General features: G+C 41.0%; 1 protein-coding gene across 3 annotated transcripts in view; it reads right to left on the bottom strand.

Moving 5' to 3' along the window:
- Window positions 1–7,979: 7,979 nt before the first annotated feature.
- Window positions 7,980–16,950, bottom strand: part of FER1L6 (fer-1 like family member 6) — an 84,614-nt gene continuing 75,643 nt past the window's right edge. The window contains exons 38-41 of one of the 3 annotated variants that reach the window (XM_085221651.1): window positions 14,645–14,886; window positions 14,150–14,313; window positions 12,403–12,503; window positions 7,980–9,717 (exon numbers count right to left, since the gene is read on the bottom strand). In XM_085221651.1, coding sequence (XP_085077777.1) covers window positions 9,531–9,717; window positions 12,403–12,503; window positions 14,150–14,313; window positions 14,645–14,886 — 694 coding nt within the window. In that variant the 3' untranslated portion in view covers window positions 7,980–9,530. The remainder of the gene's footprint in view (window positions 9,718–12,402; window positions 12,504–14,149; window positions 14,314–14,644; window positions 14,887–16,950) is intronic. The other 2 variants (XM_085221650.1, XM_003205270.5) reach the window with 2 other exon arrangements.

The following is a 16,950-nucleotide window of genomic DNA, read 5'->3' as shown; positions in this document are numbered from 1 at the left end:
TTTCAGCTGCTGGTCTGAAAACTAGATGATGTCTTTACTTACATACCTTATCTTGAATTAGTAAGTTTTATAGTATTTATTTTTTAGAGAAATGTTTGCACAGGCATTTGCTTTAGGATGCCAGAATGACAGAGTTCAGTGCTGCAGTTTGCCAACAGTGCATGCAGTGACCCAGTTGCATTATCAACATCCTTATTAGTCTGGGTTGATTTAGAGGGCCCTGCAGGCTGGTAACTGCACTGGAATAACAACTTTTATTCTAAAGGACTTGCTCAAAAACAAACAAACAAAACAAAACAAAAAAAACCTGCATATAACTATGAATTACTTATTTTACTAACAGGAAATTAAGAAAAAGGAAGAGACGATAACACTCTGGGTAAATGAGACAAATTTTGCTGCTTTATTGAAGCAGCCACTTCATGCTTACCTGTTGGGTGTTGACAAGCCAATATATAAACATTCAGAGAGATAGTGAGATAGACTTCTGGCATGAGGGTGCACCACTACAGTCAACAACAAGAAGTGATCAGTGGAAGTACAGCACAGATTATGGTTAAATGTCAGATCATAGAATCACAGAATGGCACAGACCTTAAAGCCCATCCAGTTCCAACCCCGTACTGTGGGCAAGGTTGCCAACCACCAAATCAGGCAGATTTGTTGAAAAGTATCAAATGATGTGCTAGAATCTTCTCCACCCTGTTCATTTGGTCACATTCTTAATTTCTGGGTGATGGGTTGATGATTGGACTAGATGAACTTAGTGGCCTTTTCCAGCCTTTATAACTCTATGATTCTGTGATTAGCAGTGCTTCAGAAACTCTGCTCTGACAGCACATCTCAACAGAAGAGCTCTGCAAGGCATGAGCAGGATACATGCTGGCTGCTCGCAGCTCAGCAGATGCTTGGCAGCTGCACACAGGCTGTGCTCCACGTGCCTGCCTTTCAGAGAGGTATGCAGCACAACCAACTCACAAGGATTCCTAAGACCCTGGGATGAAAAGCATTTTGATGGGTTAAGAAGGAGATCACAGCCATACATATTCATAAGAGCCTAGTTAAAGCTCTGAGTTAATATAATTGTAAGCAAGGGAGTCAAAGAGCTCTCATGTACAAAGAGCTCTCATGTACAAAGTACTCACAGACTGCCCCAGGTTAAAATAGCATTTTTTCACTAACAAATTTGCCTTACCTCCTCAGAAGCACTGTATGTTGTTGTTGTTTGTTTGTTTGTTTGTTTGTTTGTTTTCCTGAGATACAGATCATGATTTATTTAACTCACTTTCAGGGGAAGCTGGGTCTCTCTTGGATTTGTCTCAACTGTAGCATGTAATCCCACAAAGATAAGATAAGATGAGGTCACGTGGGGGTAGACTCAGATGTTGATCCTGATCAACACTGAAGGATTTCAGCAGCATCAGCATCCTCCATCATGCATCCCATAGGACATCTCGGTCCAGCTGTAAATCAAAGTCTTCACCACTCCTGTAGTTGCAGGTGCAGCTTACCCCTTATACCCCAGTAGAAAGAACCCCTCAGGTCACCAAACTCTTGCTGGGAAATAATTTGCCTGGCGTAATTTCCGCCCTCAAATTAGATTTGTTTGGGGAAAAGTGATGTTCTTGGAAATAAGCCATAAGTTTTGGGATGTGATTGAGAATCTGCAGGGCTCAACAGTCAGTGGAATTGTAGGGGCCTATAATGAAATTTGGATCAGAAACCTATGAGGACTGCTCCAAAATTGTGCCCCTGTTTTTATGATGTTGGCCCATGCACGGTGTCAGAGTCTGATGTTGATGGTATGGCAGTAGAGGTTGAACTTTCCCACCAATGTCCCATTGCATCTTGTTGCCATGTGGCAGGTGGCAGCAGAGGGGCTACCTGACAAAATGGCATCTGACATGGAAGTGTGTATGAAGCAAAGGTGTGTCACTGAACTCCTCCATGGAAAAAAAAAAAAAAAAGCACCCATTTACATTTATCAACACTTGCTGCACATTTATGGACACCAAACAGCAGATGTGAGCACAGTGATGTGGTGGGTGGTGCATTTAAGCAGTGACAACTGCAGGTCATCTCTGCTACTGCAGACCATTATAAGTGCAGTATGCAGGTGCTTGTTCATCACTGGTGAAAATGCACAGCTAACGGTGGTGACTATGTTGAAAAATAGTGTTCTGAAACTGAGAATTTGCTCTATCACATAGTGCTATTCTGCTCTTTGTGTCTGTTGTAATTTCTATGGAAATACATAGGAGGTATTATCTTCTGGGAAGGCGTCTTAACATTGCATTGACATGCTTGAAGTGCCTGGTAAGAAACAGCTAATGCAGGCTGGGAACAAACATGGAAACTGGAGATTCTTTCCTTCCCCTTTGCCAGCCTACCCTTCCATCTGGCAGAAAGTACAGCTGCCACCAGGAGAGCAGAGGCAAGAGACACTACTGGGGCAGTCTTCCTAAACCGATAGTTTAAGCACAGCCCTTTCAAGAAGTTGCAATATGGAGAAGTTCTGTGCTCTGATGAGCAGATAAATGTGGAAGGGTAGGATGCTGGAATTAGCTCATTAATTAGCTATCAGTATAATCACAGAGGGCTTAGCCAGGGCTAGCTGAGCAGCAGGAAAGAGGGGAGCAGCCTGAAATCTTTCCAGGTTGCTCTTAATGAAGGCAGCCTCTGTTATCTCTGAGCCACATCAGAGAGGCATCCAGGAAGTGCATGCACTCTCTCCACTAATTAACGTAGCTCTAATCAGCCTCCATGTCTAATCAGCAGTCCTCAAAAAAAGACACAGGCTGGAAGATTATTATAATCATCTTTTCTCAAGCAAAAAGATGTGGAAAGTTGTTATCTGTTTGCTTTTGAGATGGGAACTTAATTAGAAAATGGAAGGGAGCAGGTTTGTCCTGAACCAAATGTCTGGGAGTCTGGAGCTTGGTCTTGGGTTGAACTTTTCCCCAGTCAAAAACAACTGATGCAAAAAGTATCAATTTGTCTGCAAGGAAACAGCACCCTGCACTTTGGAGCTGGAGGCAAACCAGGCTATTCAGCCAAACTCATAAATATCCCTTTTGGAGCTCCCAGCAACACACAGCACAATGAGGAGCTTCTCTGGGCAATTACTATGACTAACGTATGGAGGAAACAAATTCTTCTATCATCTTTCAGGGCATTTGTTTCTTGCAAACATAAAAGTCATTTTAATGTACTCATTAGTCAGTACAGAAGCTAATCTGCCTGGTGCAATGCACTAAACTGGCTGGGGGGAAAGCAGAGTATTGTGCTGTATGCAGAGCAGGACAAACCCTCTGCAAGTTCCCATTGATCCCATTGATTTCATGACCCAAATAAGTAACGTCTTGAACAAACTCTCATTGGCACCTCAGAAGCAGCAGCAACTGCAATATTGAAAAGATATTTTTGGGCTTTATGGAAAAAACAGTGACACAAACCTTGCGCTGGGATTGAGATTTGATTTATAATATTCCAAGCAGTCTCTTATCTTAACATGTAATGTTTCAAGAAATGTGGAGATGTGGCACTGAAGGGGATGGCTTTGTGGGTGTGGTGGTGGTGGGTTGACTTTTGGACTAGATGATGTTAGAGATCTTTTCCAGCCTTAATGATTCTGTGACCCTATTATAACTTACATGGATGGAAGAGTATGAAAGACCTATAGGGTACCTTTAGTTGTGGAATAATATTTGAAAGTGTGAGTAATGCCCTCCTATTTCACATATGTCCTTACCGTATCCTGGGAGATGGTGACCACATTTTTCCTTAGTGAGAACTGGTTGGATGTGGAGGAGACCTTGCACTTGCTGTAAGGTACCAGGGCTGGCCTGAGACAGTGTGATATGGGGAGTGAAAAATGGAGAGAGACCTCCAGGGAGTAGGCGTAATGGGAGGGTGATGCCCATGTATTGAGTCTCTGGATCTATCATTATGTGAACATCAGTCATAATGTCTTTAAATATTTTTTTCAGAAGGAGAGAAATTTGTCTTTAAAAAGTCTCTTAAATTTGTCCAGAATTTCAACTTTCAGGAACTTTCAAGAAAAAAAAAAATAAAATCCTAAAACTAAACAGAAAACACCCACCTCACCAAAACCCAAGAGGTCTCGAGATCTCAGGCTATTTCATACTGAATTTAAAAAAACATGAAGAATTACCTCTGCCAAGATGCATGAGAGCGTTTGAATTTGTTGTCTCAGAATAATGATAACTGCATGTTTTTGAGCTTAGCTTTTTCCCCTTGCTTTGCTTTGCAGAAGAAATTGAATCCTATATCCATTATGCATTAATGCCACCTGGGTATGAATGGCTGCTCTTCATATGGTAATCCCACCAAGAGTGAGTAAGCTGTTTATAGTTAGGTGTCTCTACACGGAAAGTTGTACAGATTTAACCAGTTCTTGATCCTTTTTGTGGTCTGCCTGAAAACCTAACTCTGTGTACATGGATTGATGTTTGGACTAGATGATCTTAGTGGTTCTTTCCAATCTTAATGATTCTCAATTCTATGAAAGGCAAAGGAGGAGAGTCAATGGAAGAGCCAGGAAATGGTGTAGTATCTCTCTATTTGTGGTGGTTTTCTGCACAGAGAGTTCAAAGTTCAGCAACTCACCTGAGACTTATGCCCTTGAGTTGGAAAGGATTGCTCTGACTCTGGCAAAACCTGGTTATCCTGAAAGCCTTAGTCTCCATGAAGCATTCCAGATATATGGGCTAATTGATAGAGTGATTTGTTTTCAATTGGTGTCAAACCCCTTGAACTGAGTGGCTGAACCACCTGTTTCTAGCATTTTGGGGCATTTTGAAGATGTCAGCTGCTACACTCAGCCATGGGCGTGCAAACCAGATGCTGACCAATATACTGGTGAAAGCTGTGGCTCAAAGAAAGCAGCTACAGCACCAGCAGGAAAAAAAAAAGAAAAAAAAAAGAAAAAAAAAATTTTCTCTGAGTGTTTTTTGACGGAAAACAGTATTTTGAGTTGGGAATAGCTGGTAATGGGTGCTGCACATGGTCCTATCCTTAACTTTCAGCAAGTTCAGCAATCATTTAACACTATTTTATTTTCCAGACAAGCACACATAAACAGGTGGTGTTCTGCAGCTAGGCTTGGGTAGCTTTTGCTTACGCAGGTAAAAGTTGGTCTGTGTTGCAGTCTTCCCTAGTAAGAGCCAGAAAGAGCAAGTTTATTCTTTGGGAGTTGCTCTGCTGTGGACTGTAAGACTTAAGAATTCTTTTATTCTAAATAACTCTGTGAGAATGCAAAATTATCAAAAGTTGTCAACACCCAAAGAGCCATCTTTCACTGTCACCTACCTGCCATCATGTAGCCAGATCAGTGCTAGCAGCTCATTTCTGCTCTTACAGCTGGAAATCAGACAAGGCTGTGGAAAACCCACTGTGATAGCAATGCTGTTTTCTCTCTGCTTTCACTGGCCAAGCTCAGTGTTTCTGCTGCTTCTGAGGCATTTCATCTGCTTACTTGCCTGTAGTATTACCATGCCACCATATGTTCCCTAACCGAGGCAATGGAGATGACGGAAGTATGAATTCATAGATATTTGCTTTGAAGCCTCGCCATTTGGTAAACTGTTGAAGTTTCTTTTTCAGTATCTTTCCCTTTTAGGGAAGGCTCTGATGGCAAATATCTGTTAGGGATTTTCTGTCACTTTCCTCTTGTTCCACTGAAGCTAGTGGTTCCACATCTCTGCTCTGCAATGGCAGCAATGCTTCTTCTTTCTGACTTAGGCAATAATGGTATTTACAAAGATTTCATTCTAATGTACTTATGAATATGACTGGATTCCTCTTTCACATTATATCTTGATTAGGTTCTGCTTTGTTTTTCTCCTGAAAAGCAGACTTTCCATTTATTTTCCTTGGATGTTTTTAAGCTGTATCACCAGAACAAGTGAGCCATCCAAAGGTCTATTTTCCTCTCACTGTTTCTGTCATTGTGCCATTGTGCTGTTGGACACTTGATGGTACCATTTATAAATTTGTAAAATTTTTTTTTTTATGTAAAGTTTTAGTTACTTGTAGACTGAGCCTAGATCCAAAAGAGATGACCAACAGAAAGCTTGCTCTACAAAAACTTAATCACAAGACTCTCTTCCTACTCTGCTCCTGGAATGTCAGTAAGTAGTGAGTTTGTGTCTAAAAATCATCTTCAAGGTACTTGAAATTGGGTACTCAAAAATTATTAGATCTCAAAATTGAATCTGTCTTCAGCAGTGTAGGCATTGGTGTCTCAATTTTTCAGGTTTGCCCACCAGAAAAGCAACATCTACTCCTACCTGAATAGATTTGTGGAAGCAAAAAGCAGTGTTTATTGCTGCAAGACAAGTGTCTCTAAGCAAGACTTGCCTTTTTAAATCAGCAGTGGTAGGCTATTATTTCCAAATATTTTTAGGACTCATTCTTATATTTTCAGTTCTTATATTTACCAGTGGAAGCATTCAGCTATTTAATGAGCTATTTCTGATCAGCAACCAGTTGATAAAGCTCCAAGTTGTGCCAGCTGGTCTCAGAATTAAGCCAGTGTAATCGCAGACCAATGCTGAGATAACTGCTCAGAACAAGGAGCTCTTATTATATGAGACCAATAGGAAACCTTGGTAATAACAATAATCCTTAGTATAAACCCCACTGTCTGTTAACCATAAAGCCATGCCACCATAGCTCACGTAAGATGCAGAACTATGACATCTGGCTTCTATATGAGTGGTTCAATATAGAGCAGTGCTGTGTTTTGTCTCTTTAATGCCCACTGACAGCCCTACTTCTCCAGCTACTTTGCAGTCATCTGGAAGGTAATGAAAAAATATTTAATTTCTCTGCCTGGTGAGACAACGTTATCTAGCTCAGCCTATGTGCACTGAGTGTTCTTATAAGACTGAGCCTGAGCAGTTTAAGACCTGTGGAGGAGTTAACTTCCTGGCTTTCTGAATGAGTGATGCCATATTTAGCCCAGACTGCAGGGCTCTCTGGAGGGGTATTCAGCAGTGCAAGGGGTCAGGAGCAGCTGTGCTGCTGAGGATTGAAGACCACAGGGGCACCAGGGGTGAAAGAGATGGCTAATTGCTAGGGGATGCAAGGGAAGAAGTGGGACAGGTTATTTACAAGGTCACTGCTCATCCAGACTCTGACCAGAATTAACAGGGAGATGTCATTTCAGGCATCTCATAGTAAGTGCTGCCACTGTGCTTGGTGCTGGGCCCAGCACTGGGGCCTGGTTCTGGAGCCATGCAGCAGGAGTACTGTGTTCAATTTTGGGCCCCTTATTTCAAGAAAGACATCGAGGTCCTGGAGTGTGTCCAGAGGAGAGCAATGAAGTGTTGTAGAGTCTGGAGCACGAATCTTATGGGGAGTGGCTGAGGGAACTGAGACCATATTGCTCTCTACAACTCCCTGAAAGGAGGTTGTAGCGAGGTGGGGGTTGGCTGCTTTTCCCAAGTGACAGTGATAGGATGAGAGATAGTGGCCTCAAGTTGAGCCAGGAGAGGTTCAGACTGGATATTAGGAAAAATTTGTTGTCTGAAAGACAATAGGTATCAGTACAGGCTGTCCCTGCAGGTGTTCAAAACCATGTAGATGTGGTAGTTAGAGACATGGTTTGGTGGTATGATGGGGATGGGTTGATAGTTAGACTAGATGATCTTAGTGGATTTTCCAACCTTAATGGTTCTAAGACCCTCTGGCAAGGGCAGGGCTTCCCAGTCACAGTAGTGCAGTAAGGAAAAACAAGCAGAGTAAGAACACGTGGACACAGAAGCTGCCATGCAGAATCAGGCCTGTTATCTTGGCACTCTGGAGGAAAATCAGAATCACTGCCTTTATGACTGTCACAACATATTCCAGCTGTTGCAATTCATCTCTCATCTTCTGCATCAAAATAATTTTATTTTCTCTTATGGGAGCTTTTAAACTGTTATTCCAAAATTCATAGTATTTTTATATGGTGGGAGAAATAAGATTTCCTTTTCTCTTTCATACAAGATCAACTGCAAAATAGCTCAAAAGTGAAAAACTAAAGGTTTGAGAGGAATGTGTCACTGTGGAACTGGAGGCTGTACCAGATCAGGGCCCCGTGTAGATGACTGTGAGGCAACAATGGACTCAAGATGTGCAGCACATTTCCACATCCTTTTCTTGCACTGCTGTATTTATCTGGTGCATATTCAACCATTAAACTGCTTCTTGAACTTTGGCAAGCTCAGTGCCATGACCAGTGTCTAATTGCAATGTCATTACTCACCTACCTAAATAATTCAGTTATAGTCATGGTGTACTTAGAATGAGATATAGAAGAATTACCAAGAGACACATCCTGCTGGCCAAGCCGGGAAGCTTTCAGCCTACATTTCCATCTGCCTCTATCATCAGGGAAAGAAAAAGGAAGAGACACTTTCACAGCCATTTTGATACTTTAAAATTTGCTAAAGGCGAAGTCCTTTCAAAGTGCTCACACTTTGTACAAGTAGAATACGAATGGCGTTTTCTCAAAAGTTGTCTGCACATGTAACGACAGGTGAGGCTGGAGGAAGTTTCCATGCTTACTTCATGTTCTCCCATGCTGAGGCCAGGTAGGATCATTAAGTTATCAGGCATGACAGCTCATGCATCACAGCTGCAGTATCTTTATTTTTAAGTAGGATGAAGATTTTCATACTGGCTATCCTGTAAGGTTTTACTCCTTGTTTTCTCTAATCATCCATGACTTGTTCCACTCTTCAGCCTTTCCCTTTTTCATTCCCATTCCCTCTGTTCCAACATCAGGACTCTCCTTTCCCCTCCACCGCAAGGATTATTTGCTACTGCAGTGCCTGCATTAAAGCCTGCATCTTCTGATCCCTCCCCTCCAGCAATTTTCAGCACTTTCAGACTGCAGATGAAAGAAGTTCTTTCCATCTCTTCTTCTGCCTCCTCCCATCACTGCCACTTACAGCGTTTATAACTGTGAGACGCGTTTGTAGAGCACAGAGCTCCTCTTGAGAGATGCAGTTTGAATTCTGCTTAGAACACCAAATGAGCCAATTGAACTTCTGATTTTTTAATAAACCTTTTAGCTCAAAATAGTCATACCTTTGTAAAATCACTGAAAACCACTCCAAATAATTAATTGCAAAACTGTGCAACAACAGAACTGTACATTTTTTGAGCACATTTTTCTCTCAATATTTAATCATTTTTTTTCTGTAATAAACACATGATTGACAAATCAGCTTCTGCGTAACATTAAAGAATTCACTTCTAAACTCATTTTTAGGTGCAGAATGAAGTTTTCACTGCCACTGAAGCTACACCAGGATGTTAATGATGATGTACAGTAAGGCTGAACGAGCAGCCAAAGAAGTAAGATGTGAAAATATTCTAAGATAGTTCCAGTTTCTCAGAGGAGTAGCCATGCATTCTGTTTACAAGGATGAGATGTATTTCAGGTTCACTAACTCTGCCTGATTTTTATTTTTAACTGAAGCATTTGTATACAATTGGTTACCATGAGAGCTGTAATCCTATGTTCCTCCTACGACTAGCCTACGACTGATTGCACCTGGCAATGTGTAGATGAAGAGTACCAAGAAGACGACGAGAATAAGCAGAATTATGCCAATGATGATGTACTTCTTGTAATTTCTCCAGATCAGGTGGTACAAACACTTGAAAGGATTGACAAACCAAGAGAAGGATGTGTCTGGTCGGCTAAGGAAAAAGAAAGAAAAAAAGAAACAAAAGCTTTTGTAAAGGCAGATACAGTTATTTCCAAAGCTACCCCATAACAAAACAAAAACCACAAAACAAAATATATTTCACTCTAAAAAAAAGACCTTTAGCTCCTGGGAGTCCACTAAAGGGTTTAGAGAGAACTGCTATGATTTTCACATACTCTTGGGTCATCCATCTGTCCCCAAGTTCAAGTTCTACACTGCTAAGAATGAAATTCCAGTTCACACTTCCTAACTTCTCCAATTTAGGGCAAGATATTGGGCTCAGAATTAGAAAAAAGATTGTGAGAAATCCTAAAGAAAAATGCAAGCTTCTTAAACTTGAGTATGGAAGCTCTCTATTTGTTGCAAAGAATTTAGCATTGCAAAAGGAGTAATGAGTCACTACAGAAAGTCTGATTGTGTGGTAATAGTCACAGTACCATAAGAGGCAGTCAGCTCAGGTCTAGCATACTGCACCAAGTGACATGTCAGGGTTTTAAAACAGGCCTCCTGAGAATAAGATGAGAGGAAACCCAAAATCTAGGTAGATTGTATATGGGGAAGACTAGCCACCTTATGGTGGGGCATATCTGCACTCTGCAATCCTGTGTTTCTTCCAAATGTTGTTCCATGTCATATTCTGCTCCATAACTGCTTTCTTCAGCCAGCTGCATATCCAGGGAAGCAGCTTTCCGCTTAGGAAATATATATTGCTGTAATATCTCTTCTGGCACATCACACAACTTGGGAGGTCATTACACCTCTGACTTCAACAGCCTTACCCTTGCAATGAGCTGAGCCAACATCTATCAGCATGTGTGATGGGATGATCTGCAGAATGCAGTAGTGCTGAGCAGCACCAACAGTAGCAAAATTGGGTGCAAATTTTCTGTGTTATCAAATACCACTATAATAGTGCAGATGGTAAAGCAGTAAGGAGAATAAAATAAAGACTGAGGGTTACAAAAATTAATGGACATATTTCACATCAGAAAGCTGCTTAAATAATTTAAACAATAACTTAGTCATCAGGAGAATTCAGTATTCAGAATGTAAATCTGGCAGAAACTCAGGAAATCTCAAAGGCCAACAGAATATGTTTTAATTGAAGACTATTTTATAGTGAGAGTGGAAATGGCCAGGAAATAAATATAAAAAAAACAAGCCCTCTAGGTTAAAAGGAATTGCAAAAAGTGTATGCAATAGAGTCATTATTTCACATGTTCCAATTAGAGGGCTTTTCATAACCTTTAGGGGTTATGAAAAAACCCAAACTGGCTTGTTTAATTTGTTTTCTGTGCAACACAGGCAACAGAGTTCGGTACCAGTTATAGCAGCATGTGTTATAACAGAGAGCATTTACCCGAAGAGCATCCTCTGGCAGAGATGGAGGGATGGACAACCTTATAGTGGTTTTGCCAGAAGGAAATTACACCCACTACTAAAAACCATGCACCTTATTTCTCATTTGTTTTAGTCTCCAGACATTTAATCTTTGTCCACCCTTTCTGCCTTTGGGTAAAGAAAGATATTGGATGAAATGATTGATTAAAGGCTTTCCAAAGCTCACTCTCAATGAGTCTCTGATGCTTCTAATTTTCAAACTAAATTTATATCCTTTATATGGCTATTGGCAATTACACCTTTATGCCATTTTCTCATTTTTGATGTTTCCTGATGTATATCAAGCAAACAAAAAACAAACAGAATTTGCAATGATTACCTTTACGATTTGCCAGTGATTTTTAGAAGCTTTACGTAACATCTACTTCCTTATTATTATAGAACAAGGGACTTGAGATGATAGAGCGTATTTTTTTCCTACATGCAAAACCCTCAGCTGAATAATATAAATATTATAAAATTTTATAAATATTATAAAATATTTTTTAATGTGGCAAAAAAGTGTAAGATAAAATCTTTTAGATCATCTGCTTCTGTTAAACCACTTGAAATGTCCTCATTAAAAGCATTATGATAAAAAATAAGCATCTTCATTCTTTTGACTGTGAAGAACAAAAAAAAAATAATAATAGAGATGCATTGTTTGTTAGAGTGAAAAGATTCCAATATGGCCTGATTTTAATGTTGTACATGTGATTAATTTATGCAAAAAGAGACAGGTGCAGGCAGGAGTCAGCTTTTAACTAATATTTAGCAATTTCAAATTTGTGCAGATTATTCATTTCTTAATACTAAGGCTCTGACTCCTAATGGTCAGATAAACAGTAACAAAAAAAAACCCAGACATAACTATTTAATACAATTGTTTTACAGCACTTGAAATATTAATGGATTATATTTATCCTCTTCATATAATAAATATCTCTCTGAATTTAATTGGTGGTCAGGTATCCGGTACGGACAGGCAGTGGCTGAAGAAGTTATCATACATTAGGTCAGCTATGGAACAAGCCTGTGTGAACTCTAGCTGAGGACAAACAGGCAGCAATGTGATTGATTTTGGCTTCCGAAGGAAGACAATTCAGTTCACCTGGAACATGTTGCCAGCTCAGAGAGCCAGCAGCCAGCCTTGTCATGAGAGGGTGCAATGATGCACAAGTCAGCCAACTGGCTTGCTCAAGGTTATAGTGGGAAAGAGAAGAGCAAGGAGAGCTGCTCTTTCCCAGTCCTGCTGAATGCCCCTGCACAGCTTTTTAATGAGTCCATTCCCACTCACTTGGGTTTTTCCAAGGGCTCCGGCTCCTTTCGTGCTTTGCCTACTGGATTCTTCTCAGCTTCTTCTGCTGTCACTAAGTGAAACTCAGCTTCCACTTTGCCCTGCATCAGGGAGATCATATGTAAGCATCCATTACCGGGTAATTATAATTAAATCTCAGCAGGAATTGGCTTGTGGAGAAATTATGGAACCAGATGAGGTTGAAGGAAATTGATTAAAGAAAATAAGAGAAAGTCTTTGCATTTAAAGAAAAAATCCAAAGGAAAAGCCAGGCACAAAATCCCTGATTTACGCTACAGGACCATGAGGGAGGAGAGGTAGGATGCTTTCTTCCAGGCCCATAAATACCTTTTTTGCTTTCTAAGTTATAATGTAATTCGTCTAAAAAGACTTGTTGCAAAATTTGTCATGGAATCATAGAATTGTTTGAGTTGCAAGGGACCTTTAAAGGTCATCTAGTCCAACTTCCCTGCAATAAGCAGGGACAAATAGAGCTAGATCAGGATGCTCAGAGTCCCATCCAGCCTTACCTTGAATGTCTTCAGGGATGGAGCATCCAACACCTCTCTGGACAATGTGTTCCTGTGCTGCATCACATGTCTTGTAAAAAACTTTTTCCTTACATCCAGTCTAAATCTCTCCTCTTTTAGTCTGAAGCCATTTTTCCTTGACTTATCACAACAGGCTCTGCTAGAGAGTCAGTCCCTTTCTTTCTTACATCCTCCCTTTAGACATTGAAAGGCGTCTATCAGGTCTCCCCAGAGCCTTCTCTATTCACACCAGATATCACATGTACCTGCAGAGCTAAATGGCTCTGCTGGAAAATGAATGACTTGGGTGGACAAGACACAATCCAACAATGGGGAGAAATGTAGGCAGTTGTGAGTGATTAAGCAGTGAGGTCCCATGTCACAAAAATAAGATATCTAGAAATGAAATCTGTGTGCAGAAAATCTGTCATGCAGTCCTAGAGCTTTGCTCAGGTGATAGAAAGATTAGAAGATTCCAGCAGCTGGAATGAAAAACAGTTTTCTTTGTGTGTTGTCAGAAGATGATACTAAAAGCTATGACAGAAGGATAGCTTTGCTCAGCACCAATTTAGTGATAATTTCCATGATTCAGAAAAGCTATGAGAGAATATAACTGAGGTTTTATTGTTTGTTTTCATTAAGACAAACCATTAAAATTTGTTGAGTAATCCACAAAATACTAGCACTAATAAAATACCATATCTGCTACACCTCGCAGTAGAAAGGTGAGCAACCTGATCGAGCTGTAGATGTCCCTGCTCATTGTGGGGCATTTGGATGAGAAGACCTTTAAAGGTCCCTTCCAACTCAAACAGCTATATGATTCAGCAATTCTATGAAGCATATAATTTGAGTTAGTTGTGTTCCTAGAATCAGACATAACTTATGCTATGGAGTTTAGAGCTTCCTAACTATGAGTTAGATCTTTCGCCCTTGTGCTCACAGAAACACCTGATTTGCTGCTCTACCCGTCAAGTGTGTCGGGAGATGAGCAGTGGGGAAAAGCAAAGTAAAAATACAGAGTGTTCTGGTTGCTCTGGGATTATCTGAACCAAACCTCTGGGGAGAACACTGAAGCACATGAGGAAATGTTGTGCATTGGCAGTGATGGTTGTTCTTCAGATGACATGTTCATAGTTAGTATCTGTCTCTGTCAGGATCTTAGCAGAGCATATCACCTTCAGAGAAGAGCTGTACATGGGCAGTGAGCTACCTACCGTGAGCTCCCCAGCCTTGATGAAAGGCCACCAGCCTCTGACACGCTTCTGCTGAAAGATGGAGATCTTGTTTTCTTCACATGCTGCCACAACCATGCCTACATCACAGCTTTTGGCTGTCTTTGCTGCCCGAGGGAACCCATTCAGGTTCAGTTCAAGAGTGCCTGGAGGGAGAAGGGATGTAATAGCACTTGGGGACCATGAATATAAATGCATTCAAACAGAAGGTACACGAAGCAGTGCGGCATCTTGGCCCAGTACCCAGAGAAGTGAGGACCATCCTGTACTACCAGTGATTCATTTATATCACCTCTGCATTGCCTCATCAGAGTTCCTAATCATTTGCTCTACAAGAAATGGATAAGGTGCTAATTTGGTGCCTCAGAGAAAGATATGAAATAGTATGGTCTCAGACACCTCCTTGTATGTACCTTTATACAATACAGGTATACAGAGAACTCAGGTGAAATTCAGATAGTTTCACTGCATACTTACCCAGGAAATCATCTGAAGAGAGTCGTTCAAAGTCCCACACCTGAAGCACAAGCTCAGCAGGTATTTTGCGCTCTGTCTTTTCTAAGGAAAATATGTTTTCTCTTTTACTAACGACCATTTGTTTTTCTGCTGGGAGATAGTGGAATGGGAACACAAAGCGCCAGTTGAAGTTGCCCTCTCCTGTCAAGGAGTTGTAATGTACATCTGTCTCCTGTTTGTCCTCTTCCAGGCCCTTTATCCACCTATGGAAGCACATAGAGGATTACACTTGAATTGCCAGTGTTGTTATTTGGTAAAAGGCATAATAATTTACTAAATCTTCCCTAATCAGCAGGAAATAACACACTGTCCAGGATTGTCACACATAGTAAGAGCCCTAGCTGAGGGACTATAGCTACCTTCAAGCCGTTGCACATGGCCAAAAGTGAAGACTGAAAAGGTAAATTTTATTTAGATCACCTCTAAAATGCCAGTGGGCAATTTATTTATTTATATTTTATATTTATATTATATATTTATAGGCAAACACAGCATCTTTTCTTTATTCATTACTGATCACCCATATTCATGTGTCATCCTAATAGATTCTGTGTCAATGAAGTGGACAGTACTAGAGTCTATATTGTTTGCTGTTTATGTCTGAGGGTACAAGCACTGCAGAAATATGGCTGTGTATTTCTTGTATTTTTCTCTTGACTTATACTACAGCATGCATATAGGTTCATAGAATTAGAAAGGTTGGAAAAGACCACTAAGATCATCTAGTCCAACTAGCCACTTACCACCAATACTGCTCACTAAACCATATCCCTCAGTGCCACATTAGCATGGTTCTTGAACACCTCCAGGGACAGTGACTCTACCACCTCCCTGGGCAGTGCCTGGCCACTCTTTCTCAGAAGAAATTTTCCCTAATATCCAACCTGAACCTCCTTTGGCTCAACTTGAGGCCATTCCCCCTCATCCTATCGCTGTTACTTGTGAGAAGAGGCCAACCCCATCCTCACCACAGCCTCCTTTCAGGGAGTTGTAAGAGCAGTAAGGTCTCCCTGAGCCTCCTCTTCAATGACTGAACAATCCCAGTTCCCTCAGCCACTCGCCATAAGATTTGTGCTCCAGACCCTTCACAGCTTTTCTGCCCTTCTGGACACACTCCAGGGCTTCAATGTCTTTTTTGCAGTGAGGGGCCCAAAACTGAACACAGTACTTGATGTGCAGTCTCACAAGAGCTCAGTACAGGGAAATGATCACCTCCCTGATTCTAACATTTTTGTACCGCACCCAAAAAGCAGCATTTTCCCTGCAAGCCCTATTAGTTCAAAAAGAAATGTGGAAAACCATAACAATCCCAATCACCACACTGCTCTAGGGCAAATCCTTGCCTGGTGACATATTCAGTGCCAAGTGCACTCTCTGAGCATAACGAGATACGTGTCTTTTTCAATAAGGCAGAAAAACAGACAACTCTAGCAGTGATAACAATGTCCTCATACTATCTCACAACTCAGTACAAAGGCTGGCTGCCCATTTATTTCTTCAGTTTTTAGCTCGCATTGAATGTTATGCTCTTAGAGCTATTCTGCTCTGAACATCTCTGAACATGTTCAGTTCAGAGGTGGCAACATCTGAGCAAACACTGAAATAACAGCTTCTCTCAGGGAACTGAAAGGGACGATTTGCTCACCCAGTGTGCACAATAGCCTTACTTGCTTCTTACTGGGACCAGATGGCTATGCTTGTGTACACTTCACCTGAGCTAAAGGCACTATCTCAAAGAGACAGCTACCACACAGCACAGTCAGAGATAACTCAAGTTTCCCTGGTAAAACGTGTAGATGCATCCTAAAAAGGAATAAGAGCTGCTTTGTCCTTCTTACTTTGCATTTTCCTGTGATTTTCAGTACCCACAAAGGGGAAAATATCCTCCCTTCATGAGTCCATCAGTCCCAGTGTTCCCTCCTCCAGCTTTTTGCTTCTGGTCATTGGCAACACAGGAATAGATTTTTAGGAACATTATTTTTTCTATAGCCCTAGTGCCCTATAATACAGATTTTTCCAGGACTGCAATAGGAAGTACTCCAAAACAGGAAAGGAATTTTAAGAAGTAACCTGTTTCATTCTCAAGAAATAACTAGTTTGAGTGGTTTGGTTTATTCTCATTTAACTGAATTCTCCCCTTTTACTGATTAGCCCACTATGGGCTCTGTAGCTGTTTGCAGCAGGGAGATTGAGTGCAGAAAGTGCTCGTATGAGGTTCTCCTGAATGTGGCCATGGTCATTTATCCACACACAATCCCCATGTAGAA

This window comes from Meleagris gallopavo, chromosome 3 (assembly GCF_905368555.1).
Source record: "Meleagris gallopavo chromosome 3, MGAL_WU_HG_1.1, whole genome shotgun sequence".
Lineage (NCBI taxonomy): Eukaryota > Metazoa > Chordata > Aves > Galliformes > Phasianidae > Meleagris > Meleagris gallopavo.
This window is presented reverse-complemented; position numbering and strand designations above follow the sequence as displayed.